At 35.0% G+C, this 16540-nt stretch overlaps 1 protein-coding gene across 4 annotated transcripts in view; it reads right to left on the reverse strand.

The window, feature by feature from the left end:
* The window catches only part of PHKB (phosphorylase kinase regulatory subunit beta), a gene marked incomplete at both ends in the record, with an annotated part of 214078 nt that overhangs the window by 98068 nt on the left and 99470 nt on the right, over positions 1-16540 (reverse strand). For all 4 annotated transcript variants that reach the window (XM_080704249.1, XM_080704250.1, XM_080704248.1 and 1 more), the window contains 5 exons: positions 3583-3741; positions 6154-6231; positions 6755-6812; positions 10767-10964; positions 12443-12538. In XM_080704249.1, coding sequence (XP_080560375.1) covers positions 3583-3741; positions 6154-6231; positions 6755-6812; positions 10767-10964; positions 12443-12538 — 589 coding nt within the window. The remainder of the gene's footprint in view (positions 1-3582; positions 3742-6153; positions 6232-6754; positions 6813-10766; positions 10965-12442; positions 12539-16540) is intronic.

Raw genomic sequence — 16540 nt, forward strand, 5'->3', positions numbered from 1 at the left:
CCGGCGGCATCATGCCTCACACCAGGCTCCAGAGAGGAAAGGTAAACAAGGAGCTGAAGTGAGCAGCTGCAGATCATTCGGGTGTAATTCAGCAGTTCTTTCAATGCAAAGAACGTCTAAAACTCCCAGTGGCCAAGCTCATCACACCTCCAGGGACTCAGAACAGAGCTTAAAACCAGAAAAGAAATACGCCAGTCTCACCGCCGAGGGCATGGCAGCGGCGCCACATTGCCAGCAGTGACAGCGAGTTCACCGCGTCCTGTGACAGCTCCTGATAACCGCGCACAATAACTGTGAGTGAAATTACGGCCCCTAAAGAAGAAATCCCTGTACCTCACTCCCAAAGACTTGTGCAGCTTTGATAATCTCTTTGGGTCTGAGATTTGGCAGTCCAACCTAGTGAAGGAGTAGCAGTGGCAGAGATACCACACCCTAGTCGCAGCTCCCTGGGGGAAACCACCCAGTCCAGCACCCCCACGATCTTGCGCAGCCTCAAGTAACTCACTGGGTCTGAGACTTTGTAATACAATCCAGTAAAGGAGTAGTGGTGGCTGAGATGACCACAGACTCAAGATCCAGAAAACCCTAAGTGAAGTCGTAGTGACTCAGGGAAGGCACAGAATTCTGAAATCATGGGAAAGAGGAACAACAATAGAGCAATGAATGCCCACAACCCCATATTATCAGAACCTGATAACACAGAAATTCAGAGATCTCCAGAAGATCAAATCAGGAATATAACTGTAAAAATAATACAGGACTTTTGAAAAGAATTTAGAGAGAGTCTAAAAGAAATAAAGGAAGCAATCATTGAGGTAAAGGCCTCAATTCAAAGTATAAACAATCGATTAGCCCACATGGAGAATAGACTCTCACTCCAAGAAGATAATCACTCCAAAAACAAAAACATAATTTATAACTTAGAAAAAAAAAGCAGACAGCAGGAATCTGACATTGAAGAAATATGGACCCATTTTAAAAGAGCTAACCTAAGAATAATCAGAATAGAGGAGGGAAAAGAAGGTGAAACCAAAGGGATCAATAATCTCTTAAAAGAAATAATAGCAGAAAAAATTTCAAACGTAGAGCAAGAGGTCGATACACAGGTCCAGGAAACTTATAGAAGTCCCTTTAGAGAGGATCAGAGAAGAGGTTCCCCATGCCACATAACTGTCAAAATGACCAACGTGGAAGCCAAGCAGAGAATCTTAAAGGCAACAAAAACAAAAGGCCAAGTGACATTCAGGGGCAAACCAATTAGAATCACTCCAGACTTCCCAAACCAAGTCATGAAAGCCAGAAGGGCTTGGAGTAACATATTCCAAACTCTGAAAGAAAACAACTTCCAGACAAAAATTTTCTACCCAGCAAAACTTTCTATCAAATTAGATGGGGAAATAAGAAGCTTCCATGACAAACAGAAACTCAAGGAATTTATGTCTTCAAAACCAGCGCTAGAGAAAATACTCAAAGAGATTAACTACAAAGAAGAAATAGGTAATACACACCAGAACAAGAGAAACAAGATTTTCCATCCAGCAGACAACTAAGCAAATAAGAATAAACAGTATTTCAAATAAAAATAAAATCTTAACCTCTTAGGAATTAAGTTATCTCTCAATAATCACACTGAATGTAAATGGCCTCAATTCCCCAATAAAAGGACATAAAGTGGTATAATGGATTAGAATCCATCCACCTGTCCCTTACAAGAAACACAAACAAGTAAAGAGAGTAAGAAACTCAAGTTAAAGGGTTGGAGCAAGGTAATTCATGTTAAGCAGCCATCCTAACAAATGTAAAGTAGTATTTCATTATAGTTTTTATTTGTATTTCCTTAAGGATTAGTTATATTATGATAATGATGAATGATATTCATGTGTTTATTGGTTATATAAAAAATCTTTGGAGATTCATTATTTACTTTAGTCTTTTACCTATTTCTAAATTGTATTATTTGCTTTTATTGTTGCTACTTTTTAGGATTTCTAGTTGGAATATTAATATACCTTCAGATATAGCATTTGGAAATATTTTATCCCATTATATCAGTAACTTTTAACTCTGTTTACATTGTCTTTGGATGTATAATATTTTTTATTTTTTAGGAAGTTTGTTTGTTTATTCTTTTGTTACCTGTGCCTTTGAAATCATACCCAAGAAATCACTGCCAATTTCAATGTTGTGAAATTTTATGACTCAAGTTTTCTTCTAAAAGTTTATAGTCTTAAGATTTACATTTAGGTCTTTTGTCTATTTTGAGTTAATATCTGTATATGGTGTTAGGTAAGGGACTTATTCTTTTTCATGTAATTTTATTTTTCAACAATATTTAGTGAAAAGATTATTATTTCCTTCACCAAATGTTCTTGAAAACCTTGTAAAAAATAACTTGACCATAAATGGAAGAATTTATTTCTAGGCTTTTTATTTTACTCCACTGGTTTATATATCTGCCTTTATAGCAGTACTACACTGTTTCAATTATTGTAGCTTTTTAAGGTTTGAAACCAGAAAATGTACATCTTCTAGCTTTGTTCTTTTTAGAGATTGCTTTGGGTATTTAGAGTTCATATTTCATGTTAGGATAGATTTTTTCTGAAAAATAAATAAAAAAATAAATGTATGATAGTTTCACCTTAAAAAAAAAGAAAAAGAATATTCCTCTGGTAAGAAAGAAAGCAAAAAGAAATATTGAAATATTATTTCTAAGTGATCAAAAGTTTGATATCAGACAAATGAATCTGTTATGTGAGATTATCATTGTTAATTTTGGATAAATTGCTCTAATATTAGATGTCAACCACTAAGCCAAGCATGCGAAGGAGGAATGGGGAGGGAATAGGGTGGGGATTGGGTAGGGGCTAAATGGGCAATGTGTGCATGTTTGTCTACACAAGTTTTTTTTTTTTAATCCCATTATGATGTATGAATACAGTGCACAAATAAAAAAATTTTAAAAAAAGATGACCAATTTCTTATGGAAAATAGTTTACTAAAGGAATGTCAAAGCATGACTGTTACATTAAATCAGAAATTGTATTATATCACATAAAAGTAACTAAAAGTTCTCATAGTCTTCTGCTAGAAACCTATCTACTAAGATGAATGCAGCTCTCTAAATGATGGTAATGTACCCAGAACTATTTGGTTTTCTTCCCAGAAACTGCCCATCATCATTCAGTAAAATAGGTATGTAAATAGTCTTTACACACTAAGAAACTCCCCAATGACGTTTTTAACAGCATGAAATACCATGCAAATCCAAGGAAAATGTCACCATCGACACACTTAACTTTTTTTTTTTTTTTGGTGGTACTGGGGTTCCTGGAAGCTCTTCTACCTCTGGGCTACACTCCCAGACCTATTTTTGCATTTTTATTTGGAAACAGTGTCTCCTAAGCCAGCACGCGGGGCTAGCTTCGAACCTGCGCGATCCTCCTGTCTCTGCCTCCCAAGCGCGGAGATTACAAGCGTGCGCCACCACGCCCGGCGACACACTTAACTTCTAATAACTTGATAACATTAAAAAAAAAAAAAGAAAAGAGAGAAAAGCAAACATAACTGATCTTCTCTACTTACTCAGAAGTTTTGCGATGATATAAAGGGCTTGTCCCCAAAGAAACAGTTTTCCATCACGGCCACAGTTGCTAGGAAATCGCTTTTGACTACCAGGGTTTCTTTTTTCATATTCTACAAAATCAGCTGGCACATAATAGTACTTTGGTACCACAGGATATCCTACAGGGTTAAAAATAAGTATATTTAAAATGTTACAAATCAGTATCCTCCAAATTTCTCAAGAACCTGCAATGATTAGAGAAAGGTTATATAGGGGGTAGACTTGGTAAGCTACAGAAAATAGGATATTCTTGTTTTTTTCAGATATTACCAGTGAAGAGCATGGAGAGAAACTTCTTGACTTTTAAAACAGTAACTCAACAATATACTGCCATGCTTTTAGCCAACACTGCACACATCTCCTTTAATAGTATTTAATTTTAAGACCTATAAATGAATCAATAAATATACAGTATGCAAATATTTAGAGCCACAGAGAAAGCTATTTAATAGGATTAGTCTGTGGAAGCTTCATAAATGAGATACCATGTAATCTTAAATGAAGAATTATAATCCTGAGCTTTGCTTAGAGCAATTAAATCCCTGTTTAAATAGTAAGCCCATTATCTACCATTCAGTGCCATTGAAAAGAAAAAAAATTCCATCTCTGTTTCCAACTCATTTAAAAAAATTCCTTATAGAAACTAAAATTATTATTTAAAGATTTAGAATCTTTATAGAATACTATAGAAGGCTTTTTTTTTTTTGCAGTACTGGAGTTGAACCCAGGAGAATTCTACTTCTGAGCTACATCCCTAGAGCTACGTTTTATTCTTTATTTTAAAACAAGGAAACAAGGTCTCACTAAGTTGTGGATGGCCTCACTAAGTAGCTGAGGTTGGCCTCAAGCCTGCAATTCTCCTGTCTCAGCCTCCCAAGTACTGAGATTACAAGCATTCACCACCACATCTATCTTACAGAAGACTTTTTGCAATATAAACCTGAAGTAAATTAAATTTTCCTAAAATTAATCCAATTTCCCTAAAATTTTGCTTTATCATGCAATCAATGGTGATGTGTCTAAAAACCAGTAAAAAGTATATTATACACAGAGAATACTTCCCACATCACTTTCTGAGCACCATAAAACCTAAAGCGGAGTATATTAAACTACTATCTCAACAATGCATTATAATATATTACTGAATACTAAAAGATCTGATTGAAGAGATTTCAAACATTACATTCATTACATTATTTATCATATTAACTAAGTAATAAAACATAAATGACTGCTTTTAAAATCAGTATTTATTTATAATTCAGTGTTTATCCATAAACATTTCAAAATTCTTAACATTACAAACATTTCAAAGGGTATGCATATAATAGGTGTTTACGCTGAGATATTTATGGAAAACTCCAAAGAATACTACAAACCTCATGTATGATAGGAATGGGGCCCAGTGCTAAGAATACTTTATGCCATAAAACTATCCTTTTTTTTTTTTTTTTTTTACCAGCACACAATTTTTAACTTCCATATAAATATGTTTTGAACACTGTTCTCTCATGAAAATATATTCTTACTCTATTACTACTCTCAGCCCCCAAAGATATCTAGAATTTCATTTTTGTAATTCCTTTGGTGTTTGACGGAAACCAATATATCTTACTCATAGAACAGCATTTTTACCATTTCTAAAATGTTAAATCTACCTTCTAAGGGTGACATTTTAGCCTATGACAGACCTTCAAACTATAATGCTAAAGGCCCTAGAAGCAACTACAAAAAGGAGGCTGGAAAGTTTTTGGGAATGCTAGTAGTACCTTTAGACAAGAATATAGCCTCTCTAGGTAGGTAGCCCTCTGGGGTTGGGGGAGAGCAGCACCTACCCAGCCATGACACTTTTGATGATCTAGATTAAAACCAGCCAATTTATATTATTGTCACACTACACAGAGTTATGTAACTAAGTAACAGATGAAGTAGTTTTGCCCATATGCAAACTTCCTTGGCATTATTATAGCCATAACTTCCTAAATTAATCTCCATCCTTGTCTTATCTAATGAATTATTTTTATAAAAACAATTTCTAGTTGGGTGTGGTGGAGCACATTTGTAATCTCAGTACTTGGGAGACTGAGACAAGAGGATCACAGGTCCAAGACCAGTCTCGAGATTCCCTTCCAAAATAAAAAATAAACAAAGAACTGGGGGAATAGCTTGGAGGTAAAATTCCTCTGGGTTTCAATTCCAGTACATAAAAACAAAACAAAACAAAAAGCAACATAAAACCAAAAATTCCTCCACATACTCCTCAGTACCACCCCCCACAATATAAACAAATATATATATATATATATATATATATATATATATATATATATATATGGAGAGAGAGAGAGAGAGAGAGAGAGAGAGAGAGAGAGAGAGAGAGAGAAAGAGAGATATTATCCTAATTTTACTTTATGTCCCATTCCATTTTTCAATGTAATGTAAATTACTGTGTTTTAGAAAGGATTCATTCATACATTTCAAGAAACATTAAGGAAATATTAATAGTAAGAATTCATAAAAAATAACTACACCTTCTGTGGTTTGATGAAGTACTGGAGTCAAAAGATCCTGATATTCTTTGACTTGTTTGGGATTGCCTCTAAAAACACCTAGAACATAAAATCCAAGAGCAGCTATGATCAATAAGGAACACATTGTTTTTATCTAGAAAAACCCATTAGTCCTTTTATAACTATGGTGGTAATTTTTATGTAAATTATACAAATAAAATTTGAAAAGTAATGCAAATATGTGTGATATTTTCCTAAGGAACTGATTTTAGAAAGTCATGTTAGCATTTAGAATTGAAAACTGAATTTTAATTGAAGTTTTTCTATGCTTAAGTATGATACACTATCTTGATTACAGTATTTATGATTTCTATTAATAAAATTTTTCCTTGTAAATATGAATAATATATTAGTATCATTGCTAAGGATTTCAGAGTATTTTAAAAATTCTTTAAATGATAAATTAAGATTCACTCAGAACACAATAGAACAGCATAAATGCAGAGCAGTCACCATCACTGAACTATAGTTTATTTGCTCGCTGAAAGGAATTATTTCATTTCTGCTTTTCTTTGAGCCACTTACATCCTATAGCTTAAATTTCAGGAAAGAACTCACTTACCATCAATCATCATGTAAAGGAAAAATATAGGAAATTCACATTCAATGCCATCAAACAGCTAAAACAGAATAAAACATTAAACTTTCACTAGTAAATTATAACTTTATTTAGGATATAGGTAAAAAATTCATTTATAGTAATAACTTAAGAGTTGGGCTGATTTGAAAAATTTCAGTGATCTTAGTATTCAAAAGCTCATTCATTCAATCCATCAACCAGCAATTATTCAATAAATATTTACAGGGTAGATACTAATGCCTAGCAACAACTAGACTGAATAATGAGGATAAAACTTGCCCTTGGAGGTTCACATTCTAATAGGGAAGCTGGCAAGTACAACAGTATAAAATGTCTATCTATATGGTATACCAGGAATGTAGGAAATGAACCATCTGGGTTTTACTGAGGGTCGGGAAAGGGTATATAGAATAAGACATGTTTCAGATAATGCTTGATGAGGCTCATTAGGGATATAAGCCAAGGGAAGTCCACAGAGAGGAAAAAAAAATTCAAACTATCAATGCACAGAAACACAAAGTATGTTAAAGAAAATGTCAGAAATTCAATAATTCCAGAATAAGCAAGAAAGTAGTAGTAAAAACTGACATCCAATATGTGGGCCAGTCCAGCCAGATCAGGAAGGGACCTGGAAATCATTCAGAGAACCATTGATGATTTACTCATTACATTTACTTGCTAGACTCGGCAGTTAACATTGAAGAGAATTGTAGGGAAGAAATAAGGCTACTAGAGCAATCCAAAGAGAAAAGATGATAGCCTAAACCAAGGTATCTCAACTTCTGTACTACTGATATTTAGAGTAAAATAATCCTCTGTGACAGGGACTGTCCTGTGCAGTACAGGATGTTTAGTAGTAGTATCCTGGGCCTTTACTTTCTGGATGCCAACAGCATCCACCTAAGTGGCAATCAGAAGTGCCTACAGATACTAACAAATGTCATCTGGGGAACAAAATTGCCCCAAGTTATGAACCACTAGCTTAAGCTGAGGAGTAATAGAAAGTAATAGAAAGAAAGAAACATTATTTTAAGATTTCTGTGGAGGCCACCACACTGATAGAAGGCTAATATCCAGAATATACAAAGAGCTCAAAAGAATCTACACCAGCAAAACAAATAACCCAATCAAGAAATGGGCAACTGAACTGAATAGACACTTCACAAAAGAAGAGATACAAAGGGCCAATAGATACATGAAAAGATGTTCTACATCATTAGCCATCAGGGAGATGCAAATCAAAACTATGCTGAGATTCCATCTAACCCCAATCAGAGTGACAAGCATAAAGAAATCAAATAACAACAAATGCTGGTGAGGATGTGGGGAAAGAGGAACTCATTTACACTGTTGGTGGGAGTGCAAACTAGTTCAGTTGCTATGGAGATCAGTGTGGAGATTCCTTAGAAAACTGGGAATGGATCCACCATATGATTTGGCTATACCACATCTGGGTATCTGTCCAAAGGGGTTGAAGTCAGAGAACTACAGTAACCTATGTATACCTATGTTCACAGCAGCACAATTCATAATAGCCAAAATATGGAACCTAGGTCTCCATCAATAGATGAATGGATTGCAAAATTATGGGAAATACACACAATGGAATTCTACCCAGCTATAAAGAAGAAAATCATGCCATTTGCAAGAAGATGGAAAGACCTGGAGAACATTATGTTAAGTGAGACCAGCCAAGTACAAAAAGAGAAGGGACGTATGTTTTCTCTATTATTATGCCCAAAGTAGGGACTGTTAGGAATACCAGAGAAACTCCAGATAATGGAGGGGAAACCTCAGCAAAGCTGGCCAATTTCAATATGATCCAAATGAAATAAAAAATAAATAAAATAAACAAAGATTTCTGTGGAGGATAAATTGGCCAGTTTTATGACTGACAAAAGTAAATGAGCATGAAGATGAAGCTTAGATGGTTGTCAGGTTTGGAACTGGACAGCAGAGTGGGAGCAGAATACAGGAAGACTGTAAGGATCTAAGTGGAGATGTCTAAAAGGAGCTGTATACATAGGTAGAACACTCAGGGACAGATGTATGAGTTAGAGATAGCGATCATTATTAATAGTGATAGCTATGAGAACATGGGTAGATGAAAAACAAACGGGGCTGAGAATAAACAATAGGAGAAGAGCAATGTTTAAGAAGGCAAATAAAGACCAAGGACAATGAGAAAAGTAGAGAACTAGGAAAAGAATGTAGAAGATTTCAAGAAAAAGGACTCAGTTCAAGCATACAAATGTTAAGAGGATGTTCAGTGAAAGAAGGTCAGAAAAGCATCCACTATGACTTTAAGTCAACATAGCGACTAGGGAGTGCTAGGAAGAAGAGACAGATTACAAAGGCCCAGAGTGAGTGGGAAACAACAAGGTCATATCAAGTATGAACCATGTTTTTCAGAAGCATAGCTAACAAAGAGAAAGAGGATGAGAAGAAAATAGAAAGAAGCATCGAGGGAGGGATTTTGTTTGTCTTTTTAATGGTGAACCTCAGTGCTTTATACTGAGGAAGAAAAAATTGAGTTAGGCTGGGAGAGCAAATCAGAGGAAAGACAGAAGCAGGAAAGATGAGAAGGAAGAGGAGAGATATTAATCTTTCTTGCACAGAAGAAAATTCAATGTGAGAGTTCTAAGAAGTAAAAAGAAAGTAAAAAGAATAATGTGTAAATATGTAGAGTGAGCCTTCGAAAGAAGAGAGAACACATTTTGTGAGACAAGAGAGACAGAGGTAAGTATGAACAAGGAAAGATCCTGTACAAGAGGGCTCAAGAAATGAAAGGCTACCCAGTAGAATATAAGAAGTAAAGGCTGAAAACTTGAATACAAATGGGAAAAGGCTAGAACATCTTTCAAGGGGAGTTCCTGGCAGAGTCATACAGCAGGACTGACAAGTAAAAGCAGTGATGAGGACTAAACCGGACAGAATGATAGATGCTGCAGCATCTATGGCTATCTTACTGGTGCTCAGCAATGAGGCAGACATAGCATGATGGGAGTTGCAGGTGGTGTTACTCAAGTATAAATGAGGTAAATCAGCTCCGAAAGTGGTTTAAATAGAGATGAAATATTTGAAGGCATTTATGAGATGAATGAACTTTTTGGCCCAACCTAGCAGACTGTAATGATGTCAATGCTGACATAACATTTTAAACTATACACAAAAATGACTTCTAGAGCTCTTAAGTGATAGTCATCTGTGAAATTTAATAAAATGACTGTCTATTGAGTGGTCCTGCAAAACTCAGTGCATACAGAATTTTGGATGAGTGGTATGTTAATTACCAACAATTATAGTTGCTAAGTCTATAGCTGCTAAGACATAATCTATATGAACTTGATGTAATTCAGTGAGTCAAGTTGTAAGCATGCTTCAAAAAATAATTTTCAATCTACCAAATGAAAACATAGTCTTTAGCAATGTGCCTGCCTGTTTACTTTATGGGAGTTTTAGTTTTCTTGGTGGCTTAAACAAAGCCAGTATAAATCTCTATATATTAAGATGTGCATTTAAAATATGAAACATTTTAAAACTAAATATTTGGAGAAATATATTTCAATAAGAAGGGTCTAAATTTAAAAAGGGGGAGGAATATCAGTTTTAATAAAAGCACTTACTTAATAGAGTGAAAGCTAGATCACAAATAGAAACTTGACAGTATGTAAGATATATTAAAATGAAATAGAAAATTGTTCAACCAATGAATTCAACATGGTACATTATGAACAGATGGGCCTATGGTGATATGAGCTAATACTTACTGAGCATTGACTAGGTGTCAAACACTGTTCTAAGTACTTTAATATATATTAAATCAATGAATCCTCAGAAGAACCTTATGGTATAGGTACTATGATTATTTTACCAATGAATAGTATTAAGGACAGAAGGTAACCAACTGTCTAAGGAACTCAAAAAGTCAGGCTGTTGAATTTGTGCTTTTGACAACTCTCATTTGCTACTAATACATAATATTTTAAGATACCTTAATTTCAGCTGGCTTGTAGTAGCGTCTGTTTGGATCTTCCAATGATGTTCTATACCCATCTCTCAAGAAGCGCTTAAATCCATATTTTCCTTTTAATTTTCTAACCACTTTATCAAGTGTCTGGTTAAAGAGAACTTCATCATCTAGGGCAAATGCAGGATAACTGATGCAGGGAAGTAGGGCAGCATCTGTGTTCTGGGTTCAGTAAGAAAAGAGTCTATAAGTGTCTGCAGTGATGTGATCAACACAGCCCAAGAAGAATCATGGAGATAGGAAGTCAAATGATTATTCAACTGACTGTGAGCTTTCTCTGTTTCAGGGGACAGATGCGTCTAATGGCATGCTTCAGTGAATCTTAGAGGAGACAAAACTTATTAAGAAAGAGGACTGTCAAAGTTGGGCTAAAACTTTAAAATGCTAATTAAAGCAGTATGTAAAATTTAACACTAAGTTATCACAACTTAGATTTAAAGGTCTAACAGTTCAGTAAATTAGCAGCCAATAAATGCAAATTGTAGGAGCTATTAAAATTTTTATTATAAAAATTTATTTATCAATATGGAAACATGTTTGTTTCCAAAGATAGGATACCAATCACTGTAAATAATAGTGTTCTAGTTTTATAAAATAATATTTGTACATAAAAATATGCAGAAACCTATATCCAAATGTTATCACCCTAAGATTCTATTTGAGTGGCAAAATAAGTATTATAACATTAAATAAGCAAATACAGTTTATTTCTGTTTCTTTTATTTATTTGTCACTTGTAGTCCTAGGGATAGAACCCAGGGGCATTGAAACAGGGTCTCACTAAGTGGTAGAGGGCTTAAGTTACTGAGGCTGGTCATGAACTTGTGCGCCTCCTGTCTCAGCCTCCTAAGAACTAGGATTAGAGGTGTGTACCACCTATCCCAGCTTGCTTTTCTTTTTATATAATCTTGAATTACCTACATAAAATTATTATTTTTAAATAGTTATTCTACTTTGGGTATTTTTAAGGAATAGAACCACAAGTAATCCCTAGAAAAGTGTATAATCAGGTATAATAAATAAAATTTCATCAGCCTAGGAAAAAAGCAAATCAAATGAGAAAAGAAACAAGAAATATAAATTGTGATATATATTTTTTATAATATTCCATGACAAAAAATGATGCATTTGGGTAAAATGTTGTAACCCCCCCCAAAAAAAATATAATAGTGTTTATCTTTCTGTTGTCTTACAAAAAGACTCAAAGAACAAAACATCTTTGTTCATACTTGTTCACCTTCTAAGAAAGCCCTCCAGAGGCCAGAGAGACAGTCTCTATAATGCTTTTTTATCCTTCTGGGTAACTTTTAATATTTTTAGAGTGCTTTCTTGGAAAAAATAAAATTACGTGAAAAACTTAAATGATGGAGCCGGGTGTGGTGGCACACGCTTATAATCCCAGCATTCGGGAGGCTGAGACCCGAGGATCACGGTTCGCCGACAGCTTCAGCTACTTAGTGAGGCCCTTTGCAACTCAGTGAGACCCGGTTTCAAAATAAAGAATAAAAAATAGGGATAGCTATTGTAGCTCGGAGGTTGAATGCCTCTGGGTTCCATCCCCTGACCCGCAAAAAAAAAAAAAAAAAAAGCAAAAAAACTTAAATGATGGCTCATTTTAGTTTACTATAAAACCAGCTCACATGAGATCTTGATTCTCTGGGTAACAGTGAGCACAAAGTTTGTCTGTTGCGATTGTGCGCATCAAGATCCACAAATATAACTGACCAAGAACAGCCCTGGAAAAAGAGGGAAAAAAAAACATTTCAAGAACTTGTAAAACATTTGCTCACCCCACCAATCTCTCACAGGGTTTTGATAAATTGCTGAGGCTGGCCTTGAACCTGTGATCCTCTTGTCTCAGCCTCCAAAGTACTGGGATACTAGGCATGTGCCACTGTACCTGGCTCCTTGGTTTTCTTATAAATCAGAATGTACTGATTGTAAGACAGTAAGTCAGCTAATTACATTTATTTAATGAAAATACAAGGAGTTTAGCTAATATGAAAAAGAATAAGGCAAGAAATAATTTGGATTCATAAAATATGAGTTGTACATTCCTCAAAATGAATGTTAATCATATGAGATACAAACAAGAATTATAGATAAAATATTCAATTAAAACATTAAGACAGAAAATCTCAAATACCAACAAGTTGAATAACAGTGGCTACTATTTTCTATGTATCATATACGGCACTTTTTGTTCCACATGGTTTACATCATTAAATCCCTATAAACTGGGCGTGGTGGCGCATGCTTGTAATCCCAGCATTTGGGAGGCTGAGACAGGAGGATTGCAGTTCTTGGAGAGCTTCAGCTACTACTTAGGCCCTTTGCAACTCAGTGAGGCCCTATTTCAAAAATAATAGGATAAAAAATATGGCTGGGGGTGTAGCTCAGAGGTAGAATGCCCCTGGGTTCCATCCCCAGTACTGTAAAAAAAAAAATTTATATGTAGATATTATCCCATTATACTGAAAAGAAGACTAAGCCTTGGTTCAACAGAGCAAGGGTATAAATTGAACTCTGACACAAAAGCCCATGCTTTAACTACTAGGTTTTCCAATTTCCTATACTAAACAAACAAACAAACAAACAAACAAACCTTATCTTTCAGCTGGGTTTGGTGATGCAGGCTTGTAATCCCAGTACTTAGGAGGCTGAGACAGAAGGATCACAGGTTTGAGAATAGCCTCAGCAAGTAGTGAGATTCTCATCAACCTAGTGAGACCCTGTTTCAAAAAAAAAAAAAATAGGGCTGGGGGTGTAACTCGGAGGTAGAATGGCCCTGGATTCAATCTCCAGTAACACACACACACACACACACACACACACACACACATACACTCCCACACAATTATCTCTCAAGTAAGAACAAACCCTTAAATAGAAGGACAGGTATAACAGAATATGTTATTTACTCTTCTAAGACATTAAAAGTTTTACTATTTAGCCATTAATTTATTCCATATTCAATAGTCCAACAATCAATCAACATGATTTCCTTTTAGTGAAGAGCTAAATTTTTGAAAACACAGAACAAAATAGGAATGTGAAGACTGCTTCCATTATAAGAGAATATGCAGAGTGTGTGTGTGTGTGTGTGTGTGTGTGTGTGTGTGTTGTGTGCCTGTGTGTGGTGTAGCTCAATGGTAGAACACTTGCCTAGCAGGCTTGAGGCCCTAGGTCAATTCTCAATTCCACAAAAGAATGGGGGGAGGAGCAGAACTATACATTTCATTTTGCTTCCATATTCTTTTCTTTTTTTCTTTTTATACATTTTTTATTTATTTTATTTATTTTTTGGTCGTACTGGGGTGGAACTCAGGGGCTTTCTACCTCTCGGATACACTCCCAGACCTATTTTATATTTTATTTAGAAACAGGGTCTCACTAAGTTGCCAAGAGCTTCACTAATAGCTTAGGCTGGCTTTGAACATGTGCAATCCTCCTGTTTCAGCCTCCCAAGCATGGGGATTACAAGCATGTGCCACCACACCCAGCCACTTCCATATTATTTTCTAAATCTCATCCCAATTCTAACTTTAAAGATGCTCTCACCCTGAAACTAAAATACCTTGAATTAATCAATTACCTAAACTGAAACTTCCAATTTAGTAACAACAGACTCTAGGTCCAAATGTCAGACTTACTAGATATATATATTTTTCTGTTAATCCATATTAATACGTGACTATTAGCTTACAAAGTAGAATGGTTTATTTAAAACATCATATTTTAAAATCTTTAACTCTGGCAAGTGAAACAATAAATGAACAGGGAATGAGTGAGGCTCTCTCAACAACCAGATTGATGTTAAACTGTCCCAACCTCCCATCTCTATGTGTTCAACAATGTGCCACATACTAGCTGCTGCTGGCAAAGGACTGTGCACTTTGGTTTGAGGAAAACAAACCAGGTCAAATTTGACTTGAATTCTCAAGGAACAGACCCAAGTAATAAAGAGTCCTGATCAAGGTAATTATTAAAGAAACAACAAGACTGCACACAGCAACAAATAGTTAAGTACCATACAAATGGCTTAGAAAGAAAGAATAGTTAAGTTCCTAGAAAAACTGAAGAAGGTGAAAACCAAAGCGATGATCTTAGAATAGCTAGAACATAACAGCAAGAAAATAAATGGGTATAATATGTTGAGAACCTGTGAATAAAAAAGTAATAGGCGCTATAATTATCTTTGGGCCGATAACTAATAAAGTTAATTGAATGCCAAATGTTTCCTGGAGTTGAATTTTTAAAAGACACAATCTAAATGGCATAATTTATAAACAATGAAGTGAAATGGCAAATTTGGCAATTCTTGCCATTCTGGCAAGTCAACTTATATTTTATGGCCACTAATAAATGGTTTATTTATATAAATTCATCCAGATCTGTTTAGGCCTCAATTTTCTTAGCCAGACTCTAAGAAATATGCCTGCAAAGAAAAATAATCTCATATCTTACTACTTAAAAATGCTAGTTAACTCTGATGCTTGAGTTTTGTTAAAAAATATTCAGTGCTTTAGGCATTATGGCTCAGATTTCTAGGATGGTAAAATACAATTACCTGAGATCATGGGCAGCTATTCTTCATTAAGAAGCAAGACATAAAAAAGAAGAGCCCACACATGAAATTAATTATCACCTACTTTAAATCATCAGACACATTTATTTTAGGCCTGCATATTTCAAAGGAAGCTAGATGTCTGTATAGATTTCAATGTTGGGCCTAACATGAGCAATCCCTCTAGTCATCATTTTTATTTTGTGAACTCATCTGTCAGTATCTTGACTTCCTCCAATAAAGGCAAGAATAAGAAAAAAAATTTTATATGCTTATGTCATTTCAGAGTATTTGAATACTGTGAATATCTGATTTTCATCTTCCACTTGCTGAAATTATCACAACTCTGCCATAATATCCTGATTCCACCTAACAAGCATATTTTATTACTAACAGCTCAAATCTTACTCTCCATCTGAGTTCTATACCTATTTTTATTCCAGTAAATGCACTAAGTGATTCTACCTAACTAGTGTCATGGGAACATGTGTTCTAAGGTGGGAAAGGGCTAAAATGCTCATCTACCTCTCCCCTCCATCCTGATGACCAGAACAAACACTTTTGAGATGGTTCCTAAGGCCACTGGTATCATGTGTGACCACTAAGACACTGTTAATATTAATGATCTCAATTAAAAGTGAAATCATTTAAAAGGATTATCTAGGTCCCTTTTTTCTCCATTTTAATCACTTCTCTAAATCTGATATAATAGACTTGCTGCTCTCATCTAGAACCAAAAAATAAAACAAGATAAACCTAATCATTGGAGCTATTCTGAGTTTTGGAAGCAAAACCAAACCAAAAAAATAGAATTAGATTTTCTTCCCCAATTCAGTATAAGGCGGAGCCTGGAGAAGAGTACTCTTTCAGTAAGGATATTTACTGATGGGAATTTCATCTCTGCACCATTGCTGTCGTGGCAATTGGTGTGTAAACAGCCAATTTTTGCTTTCTGCCCCAAGAGCTGTTTCTAGCAGTCATTCTCATTATCCAGGCTTCTCCTCATTATAAAAGATGGTGCTCATGTACTATTAAAGGAATTTTCAAAGGGCAGAAGAACATGAGCATTAATTTTCAGGGTCTCAGAAGAGCAGAGCTGACACTTAAACCTAAAAGTCACAAAATTGTTGCTTACTATGTCCAAGATATTTGATAATATATTCTGATTTAT

Source organism: Muscardinus avellanarius (assembly GCF_963383645.1).
Source record: "Muscardinus avellanarius genome assembly, chromosome: 10".
Taxonomy (NCBI): Eukaryota; Metazoa; Chordata; class Mammalia; order Rodentia; family Gliridae; genus Muscardinus; species Muscardinus avellanarius.